The following is a 23,357-nucleotide window of genomic DNA, read 5'->3' as shown; positions in this document are numbered from 1 at the left end:
TTAATGACCATTACAAACTAATTTTATTCTATTCACATATCCTTATCTTAATGTTATTGATTTGAAAAACTAATATGTACAATAAATACAAAAAAATGTATGCATGTAAGTGATTCAACAGTATGTTTTATGTTGTTTTTATTAATTAAATTAATCATTTTTATGTGTATTTTTTTATTATTTCATTTTTTTGTTATTTCTAATTTTAGTTGAATAATACCATTTCATTTTATTTATTTTTTTACACTGTATGTATATGATTTATAATTATTTGTGTTAATGTCATTGTAATCAATAGTTTAAAACAAAAAACGGACTCTGGTTTTGTAATTAAAAATAATTAAATCATGTAAGTAATTTTATAATCTTGTGTTATTTTCAGTTTAATAAGTCACCATTTTTTATTTCGACTATTTCCTTGAATTTATTACAATGTAATAATATTTTGTAGGTTTTACTTATATTTGTGTTAACTAATTTTCTTCTATTCACATGTTATCTCCTTCAAATGACTAAAACGATGTACAGTTATTGTAATGTTCAATCGAGCCGACAGAGGGCGCTGTCGTTGTACGAGCGAAGCTAAAGAAGACAGGGCCTCGCGAGAGGAAGGGACACAACTCCCGTTCTCGTTCTCATTAACTCTCGCGCGAGTTCCTCTCTTCCTCCTCTTTCACTCCCTGTAGCCAACATGGCAGTCGGCAAGAATAAGAGGCTGACCAAAGGCGGCAAAAAGGGTGCCAAAAAGAAGATGTAAGTAACAAATTCGTGCCGCGGGCCGACATCGAGTGTGTCCTATTTACACCGGTGCCTTTAACGTACGCAAACGATGAAGGATGAGTGGGATTTTCAGCGGATTGCTCTGGCCTCGCACCGGCCTCGGCGTTGCTAACCTTACGGCGTGATGGTCCCTTTTAGCACCCCTAACGGCATTATTTATATAGTATGGCCTTATAACTTAATATTAATTTGAATAACTCGTATTGTCCTACCTGCAGTTTTATCTCATGTGAGTCGCACTTAGTTTTGATATCTTAGCTAGCTATCACATGCTAGTCAGTGTCACGTTTAAAAGAAACGTTAAATAAGTGCCAATAATATCCATACAGTGTTCTCAAGTGTTGCGTGTAGAATATATTTACTATGGCTAACTTGGCCGTCACTGCATACCTAATCCTTCACTAGATAGTCAACATTCTGGTCACTAAGTTGCTTGCACCGATGTCCCGATATTAATATTTTGGTACCGGAACCAACATGTATTTCGATACGTTTCAGAATAAAGGGGACCACAAAATGTTACGAGACATTTAACATACATTTCTTATTGTAATCAACGATGGTATTAAATATAGTAAACATATTAGATAACTGATCTTTTAGTATGTGTGTACAGCAAATGTACTTCAAAATGTAACAATCAAAATAATTATGACTTTTTTTGTTTTGTTTACTAGGGCATGCATATATAATATGCATCAGTTTGACCATTTAAAATCAACGATAATAAAAAGGAGATGCTTGGAAATAGCATAAAAATGCCCCAAAAACTTGGAAAAACGCGATTCATAGCGTTACTTTTTTGGTGTAACCATCATGAGCGTTCCATACCTGCCAACTTTTGAAATCAGAAAAACCTAGTAGCCAGGGTCCAGGGGCCGCAGGCCCCCCGGTAGGTCCAGGACAAAGTCCTGGTGGGGGGTTCAGGCTTCGCCCCCCGACGCAAAATGATTATTAGCATTCAGACAGGTTAAAATGTTGCTAAAACCATCACTTTTCTATCAGTCACAGTGACTTTTCAAAACAAAAATATTACAGCAAAAATCATATGGGTTGATTGACATGTTTATTCTGTAAGCTAACTTCAATAGTTTGAAATTATTTTGACAGTTAATGCCAGTTATCCTGTCAACCTTTCACAAGACTTCAATTTGTTAATTGAAAGTATAAACAGTATAAACACTTTTTACAGTAAACAAATGGTAAATCAGTACTAAACAATTCCATTAAAAAAAATTGGTGTCATTATTAACTTTCTGTCCAAGCTTGTATAATCTACTGCCTTGTTCAATTGTAAAAAATATTCTGTGCCTAAAATTCACATTTCTATCACAATTATCATACTGTAAACATGGTAAGCTAACTTCATTAAAATTAATAGTCCTGTCAATAGCATGGAATTACAATTCAAATGTAGTTTTTTTGTAAGCCTTTCAAAAGAATTCAAAATATGAAAAATGAATGAAAATTAATTTAAGCCATCAGACACTTGAAAAGTGGCACATCACATCTCTAATGTAATCATTTGAACTTTTCAACAGAAATAGCACTGCAAAAATATTAAGGACATACTTCTGTATTTTGGTAGTTATGCTGTCAACATTTAACAAGATTTCTTCAACTTGGACTTGAAAGCATAAATAGTATAAACACTTTTAACAGTATAACAGTACTAAACAATTCCAATAGATAACATTGGTGTCATTACCTTTTTGTGGCTAAAATCCGAAAAACTTGAAAGTTTTCCACTTGTATCGCTAGCAACGGCATCAGACTTGTGTTCTTTTGTCCCAACGTGGTCTTTTACATCGCTAATTTCTCCGTGTCCGATCGAAAAATCTTGTCTGCACAAGGTGCAATTTGCGTAGTTTTCACCCTTTTTGGAACGGATAATTATTCCCGGATAGGCTTTTGAATATTCTTCACGGAATGACTGCAGTTTTCTTTTCGGTTCAAGACTCGTTTGCGATTTTTCTCCGGCTGATTCCATGATCGTTCGCTCGTTTGGAAACAATGGCAACAGGTGCCTCGTGCTTGGCAGCGGTGCTATAAATAGCCTTGCGCATTTAAAAAAAAATTTTTTTTTTTAAATTAATGAAAAACCGTATTTTTTATCACTGCAACCGTAACCCGGAATAGGTTGATGAAAACCGTACTAATTACGGGAAAACCGGAGTAGTTGGCAGGTATGGCGTTCTGTTCAGGTATATTTCTTTTATATTTTGGTAAATCATCATATTTATGTATTAATACATTTAAATAGGTATTGATCAATCTTTAAGCTGTGTGTATTTGATTTCAGTTTGCTTTTGACATCTTATTTAGAATTGTAGTTGAAACTTTTACAACCTTGTGTTGCGCTCATGATGGCGTAACCAAACTAGGTTATTTAGAATATTTATTCCCTTTTTTACATTTAGTATATTTCAATATTCATTTATAAACATTGAATACATTTCAAATATCAATAAAATGCAATTGCCTTCATCTTATAGGGTTATGTTGAGTTACACCAAGTAATGAGCGTAACACTAAGCTTCATCACTTTGACTTGTAATATCTCTAATTCTGGTGGTGTTTTATGCTTTTTTTCTCTTTGGAACATGTACTATACATTTAATACAATAAAGTCCCATATAAAATTGTTCCTAGCAATACTTTAATTTTGCCTTTGAAAGTAACACTCCAATCAACGGCTCATAATTTGGCTGCTGATGTTCGCCGTAACAGTGTTTTTCCCCCATTCTATTATCCATCCATCTTCCTCCGCTTATCAGAGGTCGGGTCGCGGGGGCAGCAGCCTAAGCAGGGAAGCCCAGACTTCCCTCTCCCCAGCCACTTCGTCCAGCTCCTCCCACGAGATCCCAAGGCGTTCCCAGGCCAGCCGGGTGAGATAGTCTTCCCCGTGCCCGAAACACCTCCCTAGGGAGGTGTTCGGGTGGCATCCTGACCAGATGCCCGAACCACCTCATCTGGCTCCTCTCGATGTGGAGGAGCAACGGCTTTACTCTGAGCTCCCCCCGGATGACAGAGCTTCTCACCCTATCTCTAAGGGAGAGACCCGCCACCCGGCAGGGGAAGCTCATTTCGGCCGCTTGTACCCGTGATCTTGTCCTTTCGGTCATGACCCAAAGCTCATGACCATAGGTGAGGATGGGAACGTAGATCGGCCGGTAAATTGAGAGCTTTGCCTTCCGGCTCAGCTCCTTCTTCACCACAACGGATCGATACAGCGTCCGCATTACTGAAGACGCCGCACCGATCCGTCTGTGGATCTCACCATCCACTCTTCCCTCACTCGTGAACAAGACTCTTAGGTACTTAAACTTCTCCACTTGGGGAATAATCTCCTCCCCAACCCAGAGATGGCACTCCACCCTTTTCCGGGCAAGAACCATGGACTCGGACTAGGTGTTTTTGTCTTTGCATCCATTTTTCATGAGTGGAACTCAAAGATGTAAAACTTTTACTATAAACAACAACATACCTACTTTTCTCAAATATTGTTCACAAATCTGTGATAGTGACATACCTGCCAACTACTCCGGTTTTCCTGTAATTAGTACGGTTTTCATCAACCTATTCCGGGTTACGGTTGCAGTGATAAAAAATACGTTTTTTCATAAATTAAAAACAATTTTTTTTTTTTAAGTTTTATTCACGAAATCGCGTAACAACAATGACAATCGACACTGCTTCCCGTAACTTCCTATCGAGCCATTCCGAATGCCATGCGCGAGGCACCAGTTGCCATTGTTTCCAAACGAGCGAACGATCATGGAATCAGCCGGAGAAAAATCGCAAACGAGTCTTAAACCGAAAAGAAAAGTGCAGTCATTCCGTGAAGAATATTCAAAAGCCTATCCGGGAATAATTATCCGTTCCAAAAAGGGTGAAAACTACGCGAATTGCACCTTGTGCAGACAAGATTTTTCGATCGGACACGGAGGAATTAGCGATGTAAAAGACCACGTTGGGACAAAAAAACAAGTCTAATGCCGTTGCTAGCGATACTGCAATTGAATTGTAGTTCCATGCTAATGATGCTATTGAATTACATTTTAATGAAGTAAACTTATCATAAAGATACCATATCATTTTTGCAATATGATCAATCTGATCGAATAAATTTGGATTTTAGCCACAAAAAGGTAATGACACCAATGTTATCTATTGGAATTGTTTAGTACTGTTAAAAGTGTTTATACTATTTATGCTTTCAAGTCCAAGTTGAAGAAATCTTGTTAAATGTTGACAGCATAACTACCAAAATACAGAAGTATGTCCTTAATATTTTTGCAGTGCTATTTCTGTTGAAAAGTTCAAATGATTACATTAGAGATGTGATGTGCCACTTTTCAAGTGTCTGATGGCTTAAATTCATTTTCATTAATTGTTCATATTTTGAATTCTTTTGAAAGGCTTACAAAAAAACTACATTTGAATTGTAATTCCATGCTATTGACAGGACTATTAATTTTAATGAAGTTAGCTTACCATGTTTACAGTACGATAATTGTGATAGAAATGTGAATTTTAGGCACAGAATATTTTTTACAATTGAACAAGGCAGTAGATTATACAAGCTTGGACAGAAAGTTAATAATGACACCCATTTGTTTTTTTAATGGAATTGTTTAGTACTGTTTTACCATTTGTTTACTGTAAAAGTTGTTTATACTGTTTATACTTTCAATGAACAAATTGAAGTCTTGTGAAAGGTTGACAGGATAACTGGCATTAACTGTCAAAATAATTTCAAACTATTGAAGTTAGCTTACAGAATAAACATGTCAATCAACCCATATGATTTTTGCTGTAATATTTTTGTTTTGCAAAATCACTGTGACTGATAGAAAAGTGATGGTTTTAGCAACATTTTAACCTGTCTGAATGCTAATAATCATTTTGCGTCGGGGGGCGAAGCCTGAACCCCCCACCAGGACTTTGTCCTGGACCTACCGGGGCCTGTGGCCCCTGGACCCTGGCTACTAGGTTTTTCTGATTTCAAAAGTTGGCAGGTATGTAGTGACCACTTCTTATTTTCCAAGATAATCCATCCCACCTCACAGGTGTGGCATATCAAGATGCTGATTAAGCAGCATCATTATTGCAAAGATCTCGTCAGGGTAACTCTGTGCATTCAAAATGCACTTGTGTTCGTTGTCCATAACATACCTCCACAATGGGCCACACGCGCTGTCTAACATCTGCCCTGAATAATGAAAACCGGGATTCATTCATGAAGAGAACGCTTACCAAAAGTGCCAGACTCCATCGAATTTGGAGCATTTGCCCCCTCAAGTCGGTTACAATAACGAACTGTAGTCAGGTCGTGAGAACGAAGAGCATGCAGATGAGCTACCCTGAGACAGTTTCACACAGTATGTTCAGAAATGTTTTGGGTGTGCTAACCAATACTTGCAGCAGCTGTCTGGGTGGCTGGTCTCAGACGATCATGGATGTGGAGGTCTTTGGCTGGTGTGTTTACACATGGTCTGCGATTGTGAGGCTGTTTGGATGTACTGCCAAATTGTCTGAAATCCATTTGGAGACTGCTTTTGGTAGAGAAATAAACATAAAATTCACGGGTAACAGCTCTGGTGGATTTGGTGCAGTCAGCAAGCCAACTACGCGCTCCTTCAAAACTTGCAACATCTGTGGCATTGTGCTGTGTAAAACTTTACATTTCAAAGTGGCCTTTTAGTGTGGGCAGCCTAAGGCACGCCTGTGCAACAGTCATGCTGTTTGTTCAGCATCTTGATGTGTCACAACTGAGGTGGCGTGGATTATCTTGGCAAAGAAGAAATGCTCACTAACACTATATTTGAGGAGAAAGGTATTTTGTGTATATTAAGTTTTAGATCTTGTGAAAAATGGTAGTGTAAGTGTTGAGTTTATAATTTTAAGTGTATTTTGTCAAAAATGATGGTGGACAAGTGGTTGAAAAGGTATTAATTTACCTAAATCCTTTTCTGTTTACTCTGTTCTACCATGTTATCTATACTTTTAAAATAGACACACATTTTTCTGTTTTGATACTTTACATAAGTTGTGGGTCATACTACAAATTTGGGTATGATATAATACCAAGTAGTTATAGGATCGTACATATTTCGTGAAACAAAACAAAGAATTTTGTCTAAAAAAAATAATTGATGTAATTATTGTAGTATTGACTATTTAAAAAGTTTTGTACCTGGTATTGTTAGTCGATATTTATAGACCCATTTGTTTTACAGTCAGGAGTGCTAGCTTGTTTCTAGCTGTTAACTATTGTATCCTCCTCTACGGTATGTAATGAAGCATGCAACTATTCTTCGTCCCGCATGAATGATCATTGTAAGAAACCGTTAATTTGTCGCAATGGAGGCGAGGATTGGTGATTTAGAAGTAGCTAAAGCACTGTTGAGGGACGTTAGCTGCTAGCTAGCTCTAATTTAAAGCGCCACTTGCAGAGCAGCTCTTCAGTGTTTAGTTTCACCTTAATGTTAGTTTTGAAGCCAAAATACATCAACTGTCTCCACACTGTTACTGCTTGTAAGTGCTCTGTGGGTGTGTTGACTTCCAAGCACCTTTGCTTACATTTCCAGCAATGTCATCATGGCATGCCATCATGTCCAATAAAAAAGTACAGATATTTTATTTAAATACATTTATACTGCTGTACTTTATACTGTACATCCTTGGTTGCGTGAGTCATGTTTTGAATGGTGACTGCCCCTAAAGCTTTTTGTCTTTTTCTTGCAGTGTGGACCCTTTCTCCAAGAAGGACTGGTACGATGTCAAGGCACCAGCCATGTTCAACATCCGCAATATTGGCAAGACCTTGGTCACCAGGACTCAGGGAACCAGTAAGTCTGCATTCTGGTACCTTAAGTGTAGTAAAAGCGTATGTGGAGTTGTACTAATACACTAATCATTAGATTTGAGGATTAGAGATCGACCGATTATCTGTGTGATATTTGTCATTTTGACGTATATCAGTATTTAACTTTTTGTGATGTTGCTAAGTATGTGTCCTACGTCCCTGGCGTATTGAAATCTGAAAGAACGCACTAAACTTACTATCCACCTAATTTTTCCCATGAAAAACAATATTTTGTGAACATTAAACAACTGGTGTTTGAACACAACTAGCAAAATAAACCTTGTCAGCAGACCTGACAAACGCTGTTTCAACCCTCTGTACATTTACTCGCCGCAGACGAGATACCAGTACAAAGTATCACGACATGCTAATTTAGATGCTGCTACCAAAACAACTGATTTCATTCCAACAATTAAAAATACAAACTTTATAGTAAACAAACCCACGTTTCCACTGCTCGACGCTGTGCTCATTTGTGTCAATTACATTTGAAAGTTTAGAGAACTAATGAAATATAATGTATTCCAGTGGTGGTGATAAAAATGACATCGAGTGGCAGCTAGGGATGTCCCGATCCGATATTTGGATCGGATCGGCTGCCGATATTTGCCAAAAATTGCGTATCGGCAAGGCATGGGAAAATGCCGATCCAGATCCAGTTTTAAAAAAAACCCCGGTCCGTGTTTTCCAACGCACCTATTTAAATAATACATTCCACTTTTCTGCTGCTCCGTAATTTCCGTTCCGCATTTTCCAGCACACCTTCAACACATCCACAATTCTCACGCAGTTGCTTTTAGCTGCTGGCATTACACGACAGGCTCTTCTCACTCTTTCCTGTGTCTCCCTCTCACAGACAGCGAGCGCACCTTCTTACACACGTCACATACTGTCACGTCATACGTCACATACTGTCACGTCATACGTCACATACTGTCACGTCATACGTCACATACGTATACGTCCTCTCCCAGCAGAGAGCGAGGTAGCGGCATGGCTAACGTTAGCTGTGATGCTAGCGCAGCTGCTAAGGTGCGCGCCTGCTCAAGCGTCCTCTGCGCACGGCAAATCTATGCCACGCACAAAATCAAATAAAAAAATAAGCGCATAACAATTTTCGACACACGGACACGACAGAGACAACAGTTTTCGTCATCATTGTTCAAATATTGTGACGTCTGTCGAGACGCTTATCTCCATTCGGTGCCACACGTCCACACCATCAAAATAGTATATATCTGTATCATGAATCAATTTAAGTGGACCCCGACTTAAACAAGTTGAAAAACTTATTGGGGTGTTACCATTTAGTGGTCAATTGTACGGAATATGTACTTCACTGTGCAACCTACTAATAAAAGTCTCAATCAATCAATCAAAACATAGAATCATCATACTGCTGTGATTATATGCATCAAGTGTTCATTCAAGGCTAAGGCAAAATATCGAGATATATATTGTGTATCGCAATATGGCCTTAAAATATCGCATTATTTAAAAAAAAGGCCATATCGCCCAGCCCTAGTTCAATGATGCCATTTCTGTTTGTCATGTATCATTTTGTCTATTTTGTGTTTATCCTTGAATAAACAGGTCAGTTTCTTGTTACCAACCATTGTGTATTATTCAAACTCCCCTAATTCAGCTGGCTAGTTGTTATCAAGAGTACTAAAACCCTTTTCAACATGATTCTGACTACTAAGTAGGCTTAATAACTTTAAACTTTAATACATGCTCGGATAGGCCAGTATCGGTATCGGATCGGAAATGCAAAAACAATATCGGTATCGGATCGGAAGTGCAAAAACCTGGATCGGGACATCCCTAGTAGCAGCCAACAATTTGTTATGCCCAAACAGGGCATAACATCGCATACTTCGCGCTTCCAACAAGATCCAGTGTTTTTCTCGTTTGTACTTCTGCACACTCATTTTGGTGCCAATGCAGTAGCTAAATACTCTACAAGTTCCATAGTGATTGACTCAGTTCATGTTCAGATGAGAACGTATTGACTGTCATGGAGATGAGAATGTTTTGTTCATTCCTTAAAATCAGCACTCTTACTAAAATGTATTTTGGTACTACAGACCATAGACAGTTTGTTTTGTTTTAGTAAGCCTCAATCTTATTCTAGTGAAGCCATGCTTTTGTTGATCTAGATGTGTGCTTTGGGTCATTGTCGTGCTGAAAGGTGAAGTTCTTCATCTTCATCTTTCTAACAGAAGGCCGAAAGTTTTGTATTTGGAGCTGTTAATAATCCTCCACCCTGTTTAAGGCCCCCAGTTCCCTATTTCTAACAACTGTGTCGTCCTGATTTCCTAGGAATCGCTTCAGACGGTCTGAAGGGTCGCGTGTTCGAGGTGAGCCTCGCTGACCTCCAGAACGACGAGGTTGCCTTCCGCAAATTCAAGTTGATCACGGAGGACATCCAGGGCAAGAACTGTCTGACCAACTTCCACGGCATGGACCTGACCCGCGACAAAATGTGCTCCATGGTCAAGAAGTGGCAGGTAAGGCTTCTTTGGGCGTCTTACCATTGGATTGTTGGGGTGATGATTCCATTCAACACAATAGTTTGTACGGTTATAAAACAGTTTCAAAAGGCTCCTTTTGGCTGCTGACATACAGTTGCATACCTGCCAACTACTCCGGTTTTCCCGTAATTTGTACGGTTTTCATCAACCTATTCCGGGTTACGGTTGCAGTGATAAAAAATACGGTTTTTCATTAATTAAATTATTTTTTTTTTTTAAGTTTTATTCACGAAATCGCGTAACAACAATGACAATCGACACTGCTTCCCGTAACTTCCTATCGAGCCATTCCGAATGCCATGCGCGAGGCTATTTATAGCACCGCTGCCAAGCACGAGGCACCAGTTGCCATTGTTTCCAAACCAGCGAACGATCATGGAATCAGCCGGAGAAAAATCGCATACGAGTCTTAAACCGAAAAGAAAAGTGCAGTCATTCCGTGAAGAATATTCAAAAGCCTATCCGGGAATAATTATCCGTTCCAAAAAGGGTGAAAACTACGCGAATTGCACCTTGTGCAGACAAGATTTTTCGATCGGACACGGAGGAATTAGCGATGTAAAAGACCACGTTGGGACAAAAAAACACAAGTCTAATGCCGGATTTTAGCCACAAAAAGGTAATGACACCAATGTTATCTATTGGAATTGTTTAGTACTGTTATACTGTTAAAAGTGTTTATACTATTTATGCTTTCAAGTCCAAGTTGAAGAAATCTTGTTAAATGTTGACAGCATAACTACCAAAATACAGAAGTATGTCCTTAATATTTTTGCAGTGCTATTTCTGTTGAAAAGTTCAAATGATTACATTAGAGATGTGATGTGCCACTTTTCAAGTGTCTGATGGCTTCAATTAATTTTCATTAATTTTTCATATTGAATTCTTTTGAAAGGCTTACAAAAAAACTACATTTGAATTGTAATTCCATGCTATTGACAGGACTATTAATTTTAATGAAGTTAGCTTACCATGTTTACAGTATGATAATTGTGATAGAAATGTGAATTTTAGGCACAGAATATTTTTTACAATTGAACAAGGCAGTAGATTATACAAGCTTGGACAGAAAGTTAATGACACCAATTTTTTTTTTAATGGAATTGTTTAGTACTGTTTTACCATTTGTTTACTGTAAAAAGTGTTTATACTGTTTATACTTTCAATGAACAAATTGAAGTCTTGTGAAAGGTTGACAGGATAACTGGCATTAACTGTCAAAATAATTTCAAACTATTGAAGTTAGCTTACAGAATAAACATGTCAATCAACCCATATGATTTTTGCTGTAATATTTTTGTTTTGAAAAGTCACTGTGACTGATAGAAAAGTGATGGTTTTAGCAACATTTTAACCTGTCTGAATGCTAATAATCATTTTGCGTCGGCCCCTGGACCCTGGCTACTAGGTTTTTCTGATTTCAAAAGTTGGCAGGTATGCAGTTGGGAAGGGATTCATATGTGACAGGAAGAGAGGGCTAAGCATTTTGCGATGCAGTCTGCAGAAAATGATGGAAAGCACCACTCTATATAGCAGCTGAGACTGTAGTCACTTTGATTTGCCACAAATCACATTTTAAGGTATTCAGCACTTGACTGCCATCTGGTGGCTAAAGTTGATGGTGTACTCTCCAATTTTTTCATGTGTCCGGTGAACCGTGACGAATGGTCCATATGAAATATATATTTACAAAAATCCCATAATGTTAATCTAAAAATAGAGCAACTCCAACCCAATCCCGGTTTTACAATACTTGGAATAGAAATGTACAAAGCAATTAAGACCTACAAATACAATACTTGGAAAAAGGAAAACTAAAAATGTACAAAATCAACAGTATAATAATATAAATAATAGTTGTTTATTGGTTTTAATCCAAATATGTATTCTAATAAAATGTTTTTAATGCATGTAACCTAAAATACACATGAGTAACAATTTAGGCGCCTGCTGGACTTAAAAATCAAAAGGTACAAAGTATATTTTGGAATTGTTTGATGAAAAGTTTTGTTTGAAAATAATAAAACTGAGTGGCGTTGATTGGGATGACACATGTGCTCACGTCATCCTATTTCCTGACCATTTTAGAAATGTTAGCACCAAGTTCTAGGACTCTTGAAATGTACAATTTGTATAAATGGCTCTCTGTGGTATAGACTTAGACTAACTTTAATGATCCACAAGGGAAGTTGTTCCACACAGTAGCTCAGTTACAAAGGATAATGCACAAAAAGAAACGGTATAAAGTAGACTAAAACAATACCATAGTAGCAGTATAACATGTAATATTTAACAAATATTACATAATAAATCCAAATGACCATGTACAATATTACAGTCTATGTAACAGCTGCAACAAAAACAAAAATGGCAACATAAAATAGAGTAGATGAGCAGAAAAACTACATTATAAACAAAGAGGTAGCTAACATAGTTAGTATTGTTCTGCCATGTTTGAGGGCAGTTTAAGCCAAGTGGAGACTAGTTACAGCTGAGTAAATGTCATACTTGCTCAATATTAATACTAGAGAATCTTTGACCACCTCACAATTCCATTAAAGAATCTTCAATTTGTGTATTAATGCAGTTTTACATTTCTTTTTGTTTCACTAAATAAGCCTGTATCACTTTCAATTACCGTATTTTCCGCACCATAAACCGCCCTGGGTTATAAGCCGCGCCTTCAATGAACGGCATATTTCAAAACTTTGTCCACCTATAAGCCGCCCCGTGTTGTAAGCCGCATCTAACTGCGCTAAAGGGAATGTCAAAAAAACAGTCAGATAGGTCAGTCAAACTTTAATAATATATTAAAAACCAGCGTTGTAACAACTCTGTTCACTCCCAAAATGTACGGTAATGTGCAATCAATAAGCATCAATAACTTAATGTTGCTCGAACGTTAATGTCACAACACACAAAATAAACATAACGCTCACTTTCTGAAGTTATTCTTCTCCTTCGGTGTCCGAATTAAAAAGTTGGGCGAATACGGGATCCAAAATGGCCGGCTCCGTCTCGTCGCAGTTCTGTGAATCCTGCCTTCCGGAAAGCTCGGACCACAGTTGTGACCGAAATATCCGCCCAGGCATTTACGATCCACTGGCAGATGTTGGCGTATGTCGTCCGGCGCTGTCTCCCTGTCTTAGTGAAGGTGTGTTCGCCTTCGGTCATCCATTGTTCGCAGTCGTGCTTTAACACCAATATCGAGCGGTTGGAGTTCTTTGGTTAAATATTGCCTTAAGTTTAAATTCTGCGTTATACGCGTGTCGCTTAGTAGGAGCCATTTTGTGGTCTTTACAGATGTAAACACACAAATGAAATGAAACGCAATATCCGGGGGCTTCTTCTTCTATGGGGGCGGGTGGTTGCTTACAGTAGAAGAAGAAGCGCTTCCTCTTCTATGGGGAAAAAAGATGGCGGCTGTTTACCGTAGTTGCGAGACCGAAACTTTATGAAAATAAATATTTATATTAATCCATATATAAGGCGCACCGGGTTATAAGCCGCACTGTCAGCTTTTGTGAAAATTTGTGGTTTTTAGGTGCGGCTTATAGTGCGGAAAATACGGTAATTAGAAATAAAAAGTTAAATTAATTCTTACATTTATTAAATGAAAGTGCCCTATAATTTGAGTTTGAGTTTATTTCGAACATGCAAGTATACAACATGATACATCACAATCTCCAGTTTCTCTTTTCAACATGTTCGAAAAGGAGTAGGAAGAAGCAAAGCTTATTTAATCCTACCCCTTTTCTTTTACATGACAGTTGCTAAAACTTTTGTTCACTTCCTGTTCTCAATTTATTCACAATATACTCCATAAGTAATACAATAAAATAAGTAAATAAATAATAATTGGTGAAGTAAGTTACATTTCATATGTTGAGATAAGTAAGATTATTTTGTGAGTGAAAGAATGAAAGAATGGATGAGTTAAATAAATTCAGAATGTTTATCATGGTTCTTCTTCTTTGTACTTTGTAAACACTTTAAGTTTGAAGAGTTTCTTGAAGTGGATCATATTAGTACATTGTTTGATTGCTTTGCTTAATCCATTCCATAATTTAATTCCACATACTGATATACTGAAGGTCTTAAGTGTTGTACGTGCATACAAATGTTTTAAATTACATTTCTCTCTAAGATTATATTTCTCCTCTTTTTTTGAGAAGAATTGTTGTATATTCTTGGGTAGCAGGTTATAGTTTGCTTTGTGTATCATTTTAGCTGTTTGCAAATTCACTATGTCGTAGAATTTCAGAATCTTTGATTCAATAAATAAAGGATTTGTGTGTTCTCTATATCCAACATGATGTATTATTCTAACTGATCTTTTTTGTAACACCGTTAATGAATGAAGTGTACTTTTGTAATTATTTCCCCATATTTCTGCACAATAACTCAGATATGGTAACACTAGTGAGCAGTAGAGAATATGAAGTGATTTTTTGTCTAGAACATGTTTTGCTTTATTCATTATTGACGTGTTTCTTGCTACTTTATGTTGTATATTTTTTACGTGAGATTTCCAGTTCAATTTATCATCAATCATTATACCTAGAAATTTGGTTTCATTTACTCTTTCAATTTCTATTCCGTCTATTTGTATTTGTGTTTGATTTTCTCTTCTACTGTTACCAAATAGCATTATTTTAGTTTTACTGAGATTCAACGATAGTCTGTTTTTGTCAAACCATCTTTTTAATTTGTTAATTTCTTCTGTTATTATTTGTAGTATCTTCTGTGTATTCTCTCCTGAACAAAACGCTGTTGTATCATCCGCAAATAATACTAACTTTAAATCTTTTGTAACTTTACAAATGTCATTTATATAGAGATTGAATAATTTAGGTCCTAGTATTGATCCCTGAGGTACACCACAGGATATATTTAGCGTTGTAGAGGTGTGTTCGCCTACCTTCACGTATTGTTTCCTGTTCATTAGATAACTTCTTATCCAGTTTAAGCCTAACCCTCTGATGCCATATCGTTCTAGTTTTTTGATTAAAATATTGTGATTAATTGTGTCAAATGCTTTAGTTAGATCCATAAAAACTGCTGCCGCACATTTTTTATTATCTATAGCATTGGTAATTTCTTCTGTAATTTCAATTAAAGCCATCGAAGTTGAAACATTAGCTCTGTATCCATATTGATTTTCTTCGAGTATTCTATTTTTATTTATGAAACTCTCTAATCTGTTATTGAACAGTTTTTCAATGATTTTAGAAAATTGTGGAAGTAAGGAAACAGGTCTATAGTTTGTAAATTGATGTTTGTCGCCAGTCTTGTAAATTGGTGCAACTTTAGCTATTTTCATTTTGTTTGGAAATGTACCTGTTTGAAATGATAGGTTACTAATATACATTAATGGTCCTGAGATCTCTTCAATAACCTTTTTTATCGTTTCCATATCAATTTCATTACAATCAGTTGAAGTCTTGGATTTACATTTTTTCACGATTGTAACTATTTCCTCCTGTGTCACATTACTGAGGAACATGGAGTTGGGATTTCGCTCTATGGTATCATTATAGTCCTCAATTGAAACTGGGTCTGGAATCCTTTCTTCCAATTTTGGTCCAATATTTACAAAATAATTATTGAAGCTTTCAACTACTTCCTTTATGTTGTCATTTTTTTTATTTCCGTCTAAGAAGTATTGAGGGTAGTCCCTCTTAGTGCCATTTTTAATAATGCTATTGAGGATGCCCCATGTTGCTCTCATATTAGTTTTGTTCTTGTCCAATAATTCACTGTAATATTCTTTTCTACATAATCGTAGTATGTATGTTAACTTGTTTTTATACTTTTTGTACTTAATTTCTGCCTCTGTAGTTCTTTGTGCTATAAATTTCCTATATAGTGTATTCTTCTTCTTACAAGCATTTTTTAATCCTTTTGTCATCCATGGTTGATTATTCTTTCTCTGCTTATTACTGAGTTGTATCCATGGACAATGTTTGTTATAAAGTATTATGAACTTATTTAAGAAATGTTCATATGCTTCATCAACCTCATTTTCATTGTACACATTGTCCCAATCTTGCTTTTGTAGCTCAATTTTGAAAGCAATCATCCTCTTCTCTGTGCACAGTCTTCGAAATGTCCTTTTGTCTTCCATATTCTTCTTGTAGTTTCCATCATATATTATAAAAACTGGCAGATGATCACTAACATCGGTTATAAGTAGACCACTTGTAGTGTTATTATCAAAATCATTGGTAAAAATATTATCAATAAGCGTGGCACAGTGTCCTGTAATTCTGCTTGGCTTTGTGATTTTAGGATATAAACTGATGCTGTACATTGTATCAATGAAGTCATCAATAGACTTTTGCTTGTTAGGGTTCAATAAGTCAATATTAAAGTCACCACATAGGAAAATTATTCTTTGACCATTGTCCATGTAAGTAGCCTTGATCCATTCTTCAAATGTTTCTATACTTGACTTAGGTGATCTATATATACAACTGATGAATATGTTTTTGCTTTTTTCCTGACATATTTCAATTGTTATACATTCTAAAATATTATCTATAGCAAATGACATGTTTTTTACCACTTTGTAGTTCAGGTTCTTCATCACGTACACAGCTACTCCTCCTCCATTTTTGTTGTTTCTGTTGATGTAGTTTAGTTCATATCCATCCAGATCAAAATCTATTCCTTTTTTATCATCAATCCATGTTTCCGTGACAGCAATGACTTTGAAGGGTTCGTTGATGCGTTCCAAAAAGTTCTTAATATTGTTGTAGTTTGCATACAAGCTTCTGCTATTAAAATGAATAATTGACAATTTGTTATCACATTTAATGTTGCTGTTATATTGATCATCTGTATAATAAAAACAATTATTACTGTAGTGGGAGAAAAAATTTGTATCTGGATCTATATCATTTTCCAAATCCTGGTTTTTATGATCTTTGTTGCAGAAATTTTTTAGTTCCATGTTTTCTTGTTCAACAATCTTTGATGTTGTTTCAATAATCTCTATAAGTGTAGGTGGATGCAATCCTGAATCTAGGTCCTCTTGTTTAGTCGTTCCTTGGAACATAGTAGTGTTGATGCTGAATTTAGGTGCTTGTTTTCTGTCAGAGTTCATTATCATCGTTGTTGTGGAAGCTGTGTAAACTTTAAAAATTGTCCAGGTCCTTGATGTCTTGGACAGCAAGTACTCTTGCTTCTGGACCTCCATTCAGCTTGATGTAGATTTTACAGTTGGCGCTCCAAGTTCCCTGGATTTTTCCCTGCTTTCTCAAGTCGCGTGCTTTCTTGGCAATTCCAGCATTACGTTTTGTGAGATGCTCATTCATGTACACATTTGTTCCCTTCAGCTTCTTTCCCTGTCTCAGCAATGCCATTTTAGATTTTCTGTTTACAAGTTTCACGAGCACGACTGGAGTGGCGTTGTTGTTTCTTCCGTTCAGTGGGATGCATGTTTCGATGGTATTAATGTCGATTTCAATTTCTTTTGATTGCAGAAAGTTGACCACTTGCTGTTCTGCTGAGACCATATCCATTTCATCTGGTTCACCTTCATTATTCACAGCTTTCGCATAGGATCTTGGTTTAATTCGGTGCCCTGTCACGATGATATCATTCATCCGTTTATCCTGATCCATTCCATCTATGATATTCTTCAGCATGTTGTTGTCTTCTTGAAGGATCTTTATTTGTTTGCCCATTTCAGTGGCTTCATTATTTCTGATGGTTTTGTCAGATTGCAGACTTTCTATACATTGCTGCAGACTTTTCACATCTTGTCTGTGTTCTTCTTTCATTTCTTTCATTTCTTCTTTCCATCCCTCCATCATGTACTTCCATTCTTCTTTCATTTCTTCTTTAAAATCATGGAGTATTTTTTGTATCCATTCTTGCATCCCATCATGTCCTGTGTCCAGCCTCAAATCTTGTTCAGTCTTTCCTCTACCTTTTTTCATCGCGGCAGTCGATGACGTCAGTGCCTCTTATGTCTTAGCGGCAGTTACTTCTTTAGCAACTAGCGGTACTTTTCACTTGTTTTTTCAACAATTTCGTACCTTGCGCCGTTCAGAGATCAATTTTGGGTGTCAGCCTGTCAACTTATATCACTCTGCGACGTCGGAATCACTTTAAAACAGCTGTAAACTCGCCGTAGCTTTCGGTTGCCAGGCAACCGCTTTGAACTGCGGCAAGGCGCCGTTGGCTTGAGGCTAACGGCTCTTCCAACTCGCCTTATTTCAGCGTTTCTGTGCCTCTCAACTGACCAATATCAGATCGAAGATGCCAGGTGACTCTCCTGTGGCTGTGATCACAAATCAGTGGTCTAAATCTTCAGATTTAACAAAAACTCCGGTAGCAGAATCGGAGCCTTTTTCTTTTGCGTCCTTTCTCATTGACAGATCTCTGAGGTGGTTCACTGCAGTCACACATTTTACAACTGTCTGCATTATTTTATTTACAATAAATAGATTGACATTTACTAATCATCCATGTGTAAATTGTGATGCATCTCCCCCCCCAAATAACTTACCAGAGTTAAAGTCTTAATGTTGATGTCCTCCAGACCATGATCGAGGCCCACGTGGACGTGAAGACCACCGACGGCTACCTGCTGCGTCTCTTCTGCGTAGGTTTCACCAAGAAGCGCACCAACCAGATCAGGAAGACCTCCTACGCTCAGCACCAGCAGGTGCGGCAGATCCGCAAGAAGATGATGGAGATCATGACCCGCGAGGTGCAGACCAACGACCTGAAGGAAGTGGTCAACAAGCTGTAAGTGCACTCAAGTCTCCTCGACGTGGATCACCTGCTAACCAACCTTCTTGTCGCGCTGCAGGATCCCCGACAGCGTTGGCAAGGACATCGAGAAGGCGTGCCAGTCCATCTACCCTCTGCACGACGTCTACGTCCGCAAGGTGAAGATGCTGAAGAAGCCCAAGTTTGAATGTAAGTGATGACTCCATCAGAACATGTTTGTTGGCGAGTGTTTACATTGTCCCGTCTCGTGGTGTCCTGCAGTGGGCAAACTGATGGAGCTCCACGGCGAGGGCTGGTCCAGCGGCCCCGCCAAAGCAGCCGCAGACGACACTGGAGCTAAAGTGGAGAGGGCTGATGGATACGAGCCTCCTATCCAGGAGACGGTCTAAACACACATTGAATAAAACATGGAAATGACTAAACTTTCTGCCTGGTTTTTATGTGAGCAGGTGTTGTGCAGTACAGAGAGGCCACTAGATGGTGCTGTTTTACAGTTTTATTATACATCTATAAAGACTGGTTAATACTCAAATACCACACTTCATTCATTAAGAGCTCTCAGATAACTTCAACGTAGATTCTGGGTACCAAGGCCCGTCTCCCCCTCAAGTCACCCAGGAACCAATCATCATCAAGGACCTCCAGGTTGTCTATAACATCTCCAACCTGCAACACACGACAATAAGTATTACTAACCTGCATAAACATGTCATCCATATCAATGTTTGATCAAACGTTTTTCTCTTAGTTGGAACAAACCGAAAGTTGGTTGCATGGAGAAAAAAAACTCAGAAAGTGATCAGTGGGCTAACAGCCAATCAGGTTTGATTGTGCCGTTTTACGGTTGATTTTTGGCATGGAGTGAGAACAGAAACTAAAAATGAAAGTTGACTGACTAAACAGTACGGTGCTTTTATGTTTTTTTCAACAGACGAATGTGGACTATGAAATATGCAAGGAAGTCACTCATCCGTACCAACTTAACTGCACCTTCCTGCACTAAACAGTTCTCAGGTTTCTTTAACACTTTTATTACACTTAAAGCAATGATATTTTCACACCTTAATTTTAGACATGTGTTTACATTGTTGTGTTTCTGCCTTGATAGCTGAGGGATTATAATCAGGGCAAGGTTACATTTTAAATAAAAATGTTGACATTTAATATATTTTATTTCCTGGTCCATATTTTCGATAAGTCATAAAATATATCAATAACTAGAATTTGCAATTTTGGTAGGAATTACGTGGAATGGTGTATGTGCGCAGGCCGCTGATACAGGAGTGGAACTGAAATGGTGGAATGTCCAGGGTGTGTGGATGTTGGAACAGTTCCAATTGGTTGAGAAATGTGGGATTTAGAGATGTTTGAAAATGAATGGACAATATACAATGGGGGGAAATTTCTGGAAAAAAATGGAATTTGGGGAAAGGGAAAACATGTTTTGTGTTCAATATATGGGAAGAGTCGTGGTTGAAAGATCAAATCAGGTAAAAAAATGGCGCAACATTTTGAGAATTTGGGGCATTGTAGAACTATGGATATTCATTTGAATGGGAATTTTGGGAAAACCGTGAATCTTTAAAAATATTGATACTAGCACGATGATCTTTGAATCGGTTGAAAAATGTAACGGATTGAATTGAGAAAGTATTTCGGAATTTTGGGAAAACCGGGAATTTGTATGTAAAAAAAATATATATATTTTGAAGGTGGAACAGTTTAAAACCGATAAAATGTGGACTGTGAAAACTTTCCAGGATGAGGTGAAAACAGGGCTTTGGAAAACCGAGAATTCTGGGAATTTGAACTCTGAAAATGATAGTTTGACTGTCCAAGGTGAGTGGATGGTGGAACGGTTCAAATCGGATGAGAAATGTGGGATATGCAGACAATTGTCAATGGGAAGAAAATTCCAGAAAAAATGGGAATTTTGGGAAAGGGAAAACATGTTTTGCGGTAGATACAGTTTATCAGAAGAGTAGTGTGAGTGGATGGTTGAAATGTCACAACAGAGTTTAAAAATGACAAGAATTTGGGGCATTGTAGAACTATGACTTCGTCCATCCATTTGAATGAGAATTTCCTGGAAATTTAGGAATTTTGGGAAAACCATGAAGCTTTGAAAATATTGATCCTAGCACAATTGTCCTAGATGGTATGAATGGGTTGGTGTTAGAATTTTTGTAATCGGTTGAAAAATGTAGTAACGGATCAAATTGAGAATGGGTTTTTCGAAAATTCCTGGAATTTCGGGAATTTGTACCGGTATGTAAAACAAATCAAAAAGTAGGAGCATTGGTTGTCCCAACTACAAAGAATATTTTGAAGGTGGAATGGTCAAAAACCGATGAAAAATGTGGACTGTGAAAACTTTCCAGGATGAGGTGAAAACAGGGCTTTGGAAAACCGAGAATTCTGGGAATTTGAACTCTGAAAATGATAGGTTGACTGTCCAAGGTGAGTGGATGGTGGAACGGTTCAAATCGGATGAGAAATGTGGGCTATGCAGACGATTGTCATTCATTGTCAATGGGAAGAAAATTCCAGAAGAAAATGGGAATTTTGGGAAAGGGAAAACATGTTTTGTGGTAGATACAGTTTATCAGAAGAGTAGTGTGAGTGGGTGGTTGAAATGTCACAACAGAGTTTAAAAATGTCACAAGAATTTGGGGCATTGTAGAACTATGACTTCGTCCATCCATTTGAATGAGAATTTCCTGGAAATTTAGGAATTTTGGGAAAACCATGAAGCTTTGAAAATATTGATACTAGCACAATTGTCCTAGATGGTATGAATGGGTTGGTGTTAGAATTTTTGTAATCGGTTGAAAAATGTAGTAACGGATCAAATTGAGAATGGGTTTTTCGAAAATTTCGGGAAAACCGGGAATTTGTATGTAAAAAAATCAAAAAGTAGGGGCATTGGTTGTCCCAACTACAAAGAATATTTTGAAGGTGGAATGGTCAAAAACCGATGAAAAATGTGGACTGTGAAAACTTTCCAGGATGAGGTGAAAACAGGGCTTTGGAAAACCGAGAATTCCTGGAATTTTTTTGAACTCTGAAAATGATAGGTTGACTGTCCAAGGTGAGTGGATGGTGAAACGGTTCAAATCGGATGAGAAATGTGGGATATGCAGTCGATTGTCATTCATTGTCAATGGGAAGAAAATTCCAGAAAAAATGGGAATTTTGGGAAAGGGAAAACATGTTTTGCGGTAGATACAGTATATCAGAAGAGTAGTGTGGATGGTTGAAATGTCACAACAGAGTTTAAAAATGGCACAAGAATTTGGGGCATTGTAGAACTATGACTTCGTCCATCCATTTGAATGAGAATTTCCTGGAAATTTAGGAATTTTGGGAAAACCATGAAGCTTTGAAAATATTGATACTAGCACAATTGTCCTAGATGGTATGAATGGGTTGGTGTTAGAATTTTTGTAATCGGTTGAAAAATGTAGTAACGGATCAAATTGAGAATGGGTTTTTCGGGAAAACCGGGAATTTGTATGTAAAAAAAATCAAAAAGTAGGAGCATTGGTTGTCCCAACTACAAAGAATATTTTTGAAGGTGGAATGGATGAAAAATGTGGACTGTGAAAACTTTCCAGGATGAGGTGAAAACAGGGCTTTGGAAAACCGAGAATTCCTGGAATTTTTTTGAACTCTGAAAATGATAGGTTGACTGTCCAAGGTGAGTGGATGGTGGAACGGTTCAAATCGGATGAGAAATGTGGGATATGCAGACGATTGTCATTCATTGTCAATGGGAATTTTGGGAAAGGGAAAACATGTTTTGTGGTAGATACAGTATATCAGAAGAGTAGTGTGGATGGTTGAAATGTCACAATAGAGTTTAAAAATGGCGCAAGATTTTGAGAATTGGGGTCATTGTAGAACTATGACTGTCAGGCCCGGCCCTAACCAATCTGGCGCCCTAGGCAAGATTTTAGGTGGTGCCCCCCCACATCGGCAGTGAAGTGTATATACTCACAAGAAACCGAATAGCTTTGTCTTTGACCTTTTTTTTTTTTTACTTACAACTATACCTAATATATAAAGGGGTGGAAAAGTGACTATTACCTGCAGGGCAAACATTAGCTAACCAGAAGGCAATAACAATGTAAACAAAAAACACCTGCTTAAAAGATCTAATACAAATGTCCCTGAGGAATGTAAGGTGGGAGTACTGTAATTACCTAACGTTACATTATTATTTTCCATAACAATTTAGCCCCCTCCACAATATTAACCCGACGTTAAAACAGAACTAGCTATTTATTGATTAGCAATTGCCGAATCATGTGACATTAGCTTAATGCTAAAAAGCCAGGTTACTATCACATTCTGTAACAGACAAATAATTTCATGTAGGCTAACGTTACCTACCTGCTACCTCTGTCTTTTCTCGTTTCTCCTCC

The 23,357-nt window shown here is 37.5% G+C and overlaps 2 protein-coding genes across 2 annotated transcripts in view; one reads left to right on the top strand and one right to left on the bottom strand.

The window, feature by feature from the left end:
* Positions 1-623: 623 nt before the first annotated feature.
* rps3a (ribosomal protein S3A) lies at positions 624-19,352 on the top strand. The gene is made up of 6 exons (XM_061923027.2): positions 624-753; positions 7,531-7,634; positions 9,974-10,161; positions 18,737-18,945; positions 19,010-19,119; positions 19,192-19,352. The coding sequence occupies exons 1-6, from the start codon at positions 692-694 to the stop codon at positions 19,317-19,319; spliced, it is 801 nt and encodes a 266-aa protein (XP_061779011.1). The 5' UTR covers positions 624-691; the 3' UTR covers positions 19,320-19,352.
* A 33-nt stretch (positions 19,353-19,385) lies between these two features.
* Positions 19,386-23,357, bottom strand: part of sh3d19 (SH3 domain containing 19) — a 56,523-nt gene continuing 52,551 nt past the window's right edge. Inside the window, exon 19 of the mRNA XM_072916347.1 lies at positions 19,386-19,596. Within this exon, the coding sequence (XP_072772448.1) occupies positions 19,489-19,596 (108 nt within the window). The 3' untranslated portion in view covers positions 19,386-19,488. The remainder of the gene's footprint in view (positions 19,597-23,357) is intronic.

The sequence above is a fragment of the Nerophis lumbriciformis genome, linkage group LG27, assembly GCF_033978685.3.
Source record: "Nerophis lumbriciformis linkage group LG27, RoL_Nlum_v2.1, whole genome shotgun sequence".
Lineage (NCBI taxonomy): Eukaryota > Metazoa > Chordata > Actinopteri > Syngnathiformes > Syngnathidae > Nerophis > Nerophis lumbriciformis.
The sequence above is the reverse complement of the archived record's forward strand: the minus strand, read 5'-3'. Positions and strand labels throughout refer to the sequence as shown.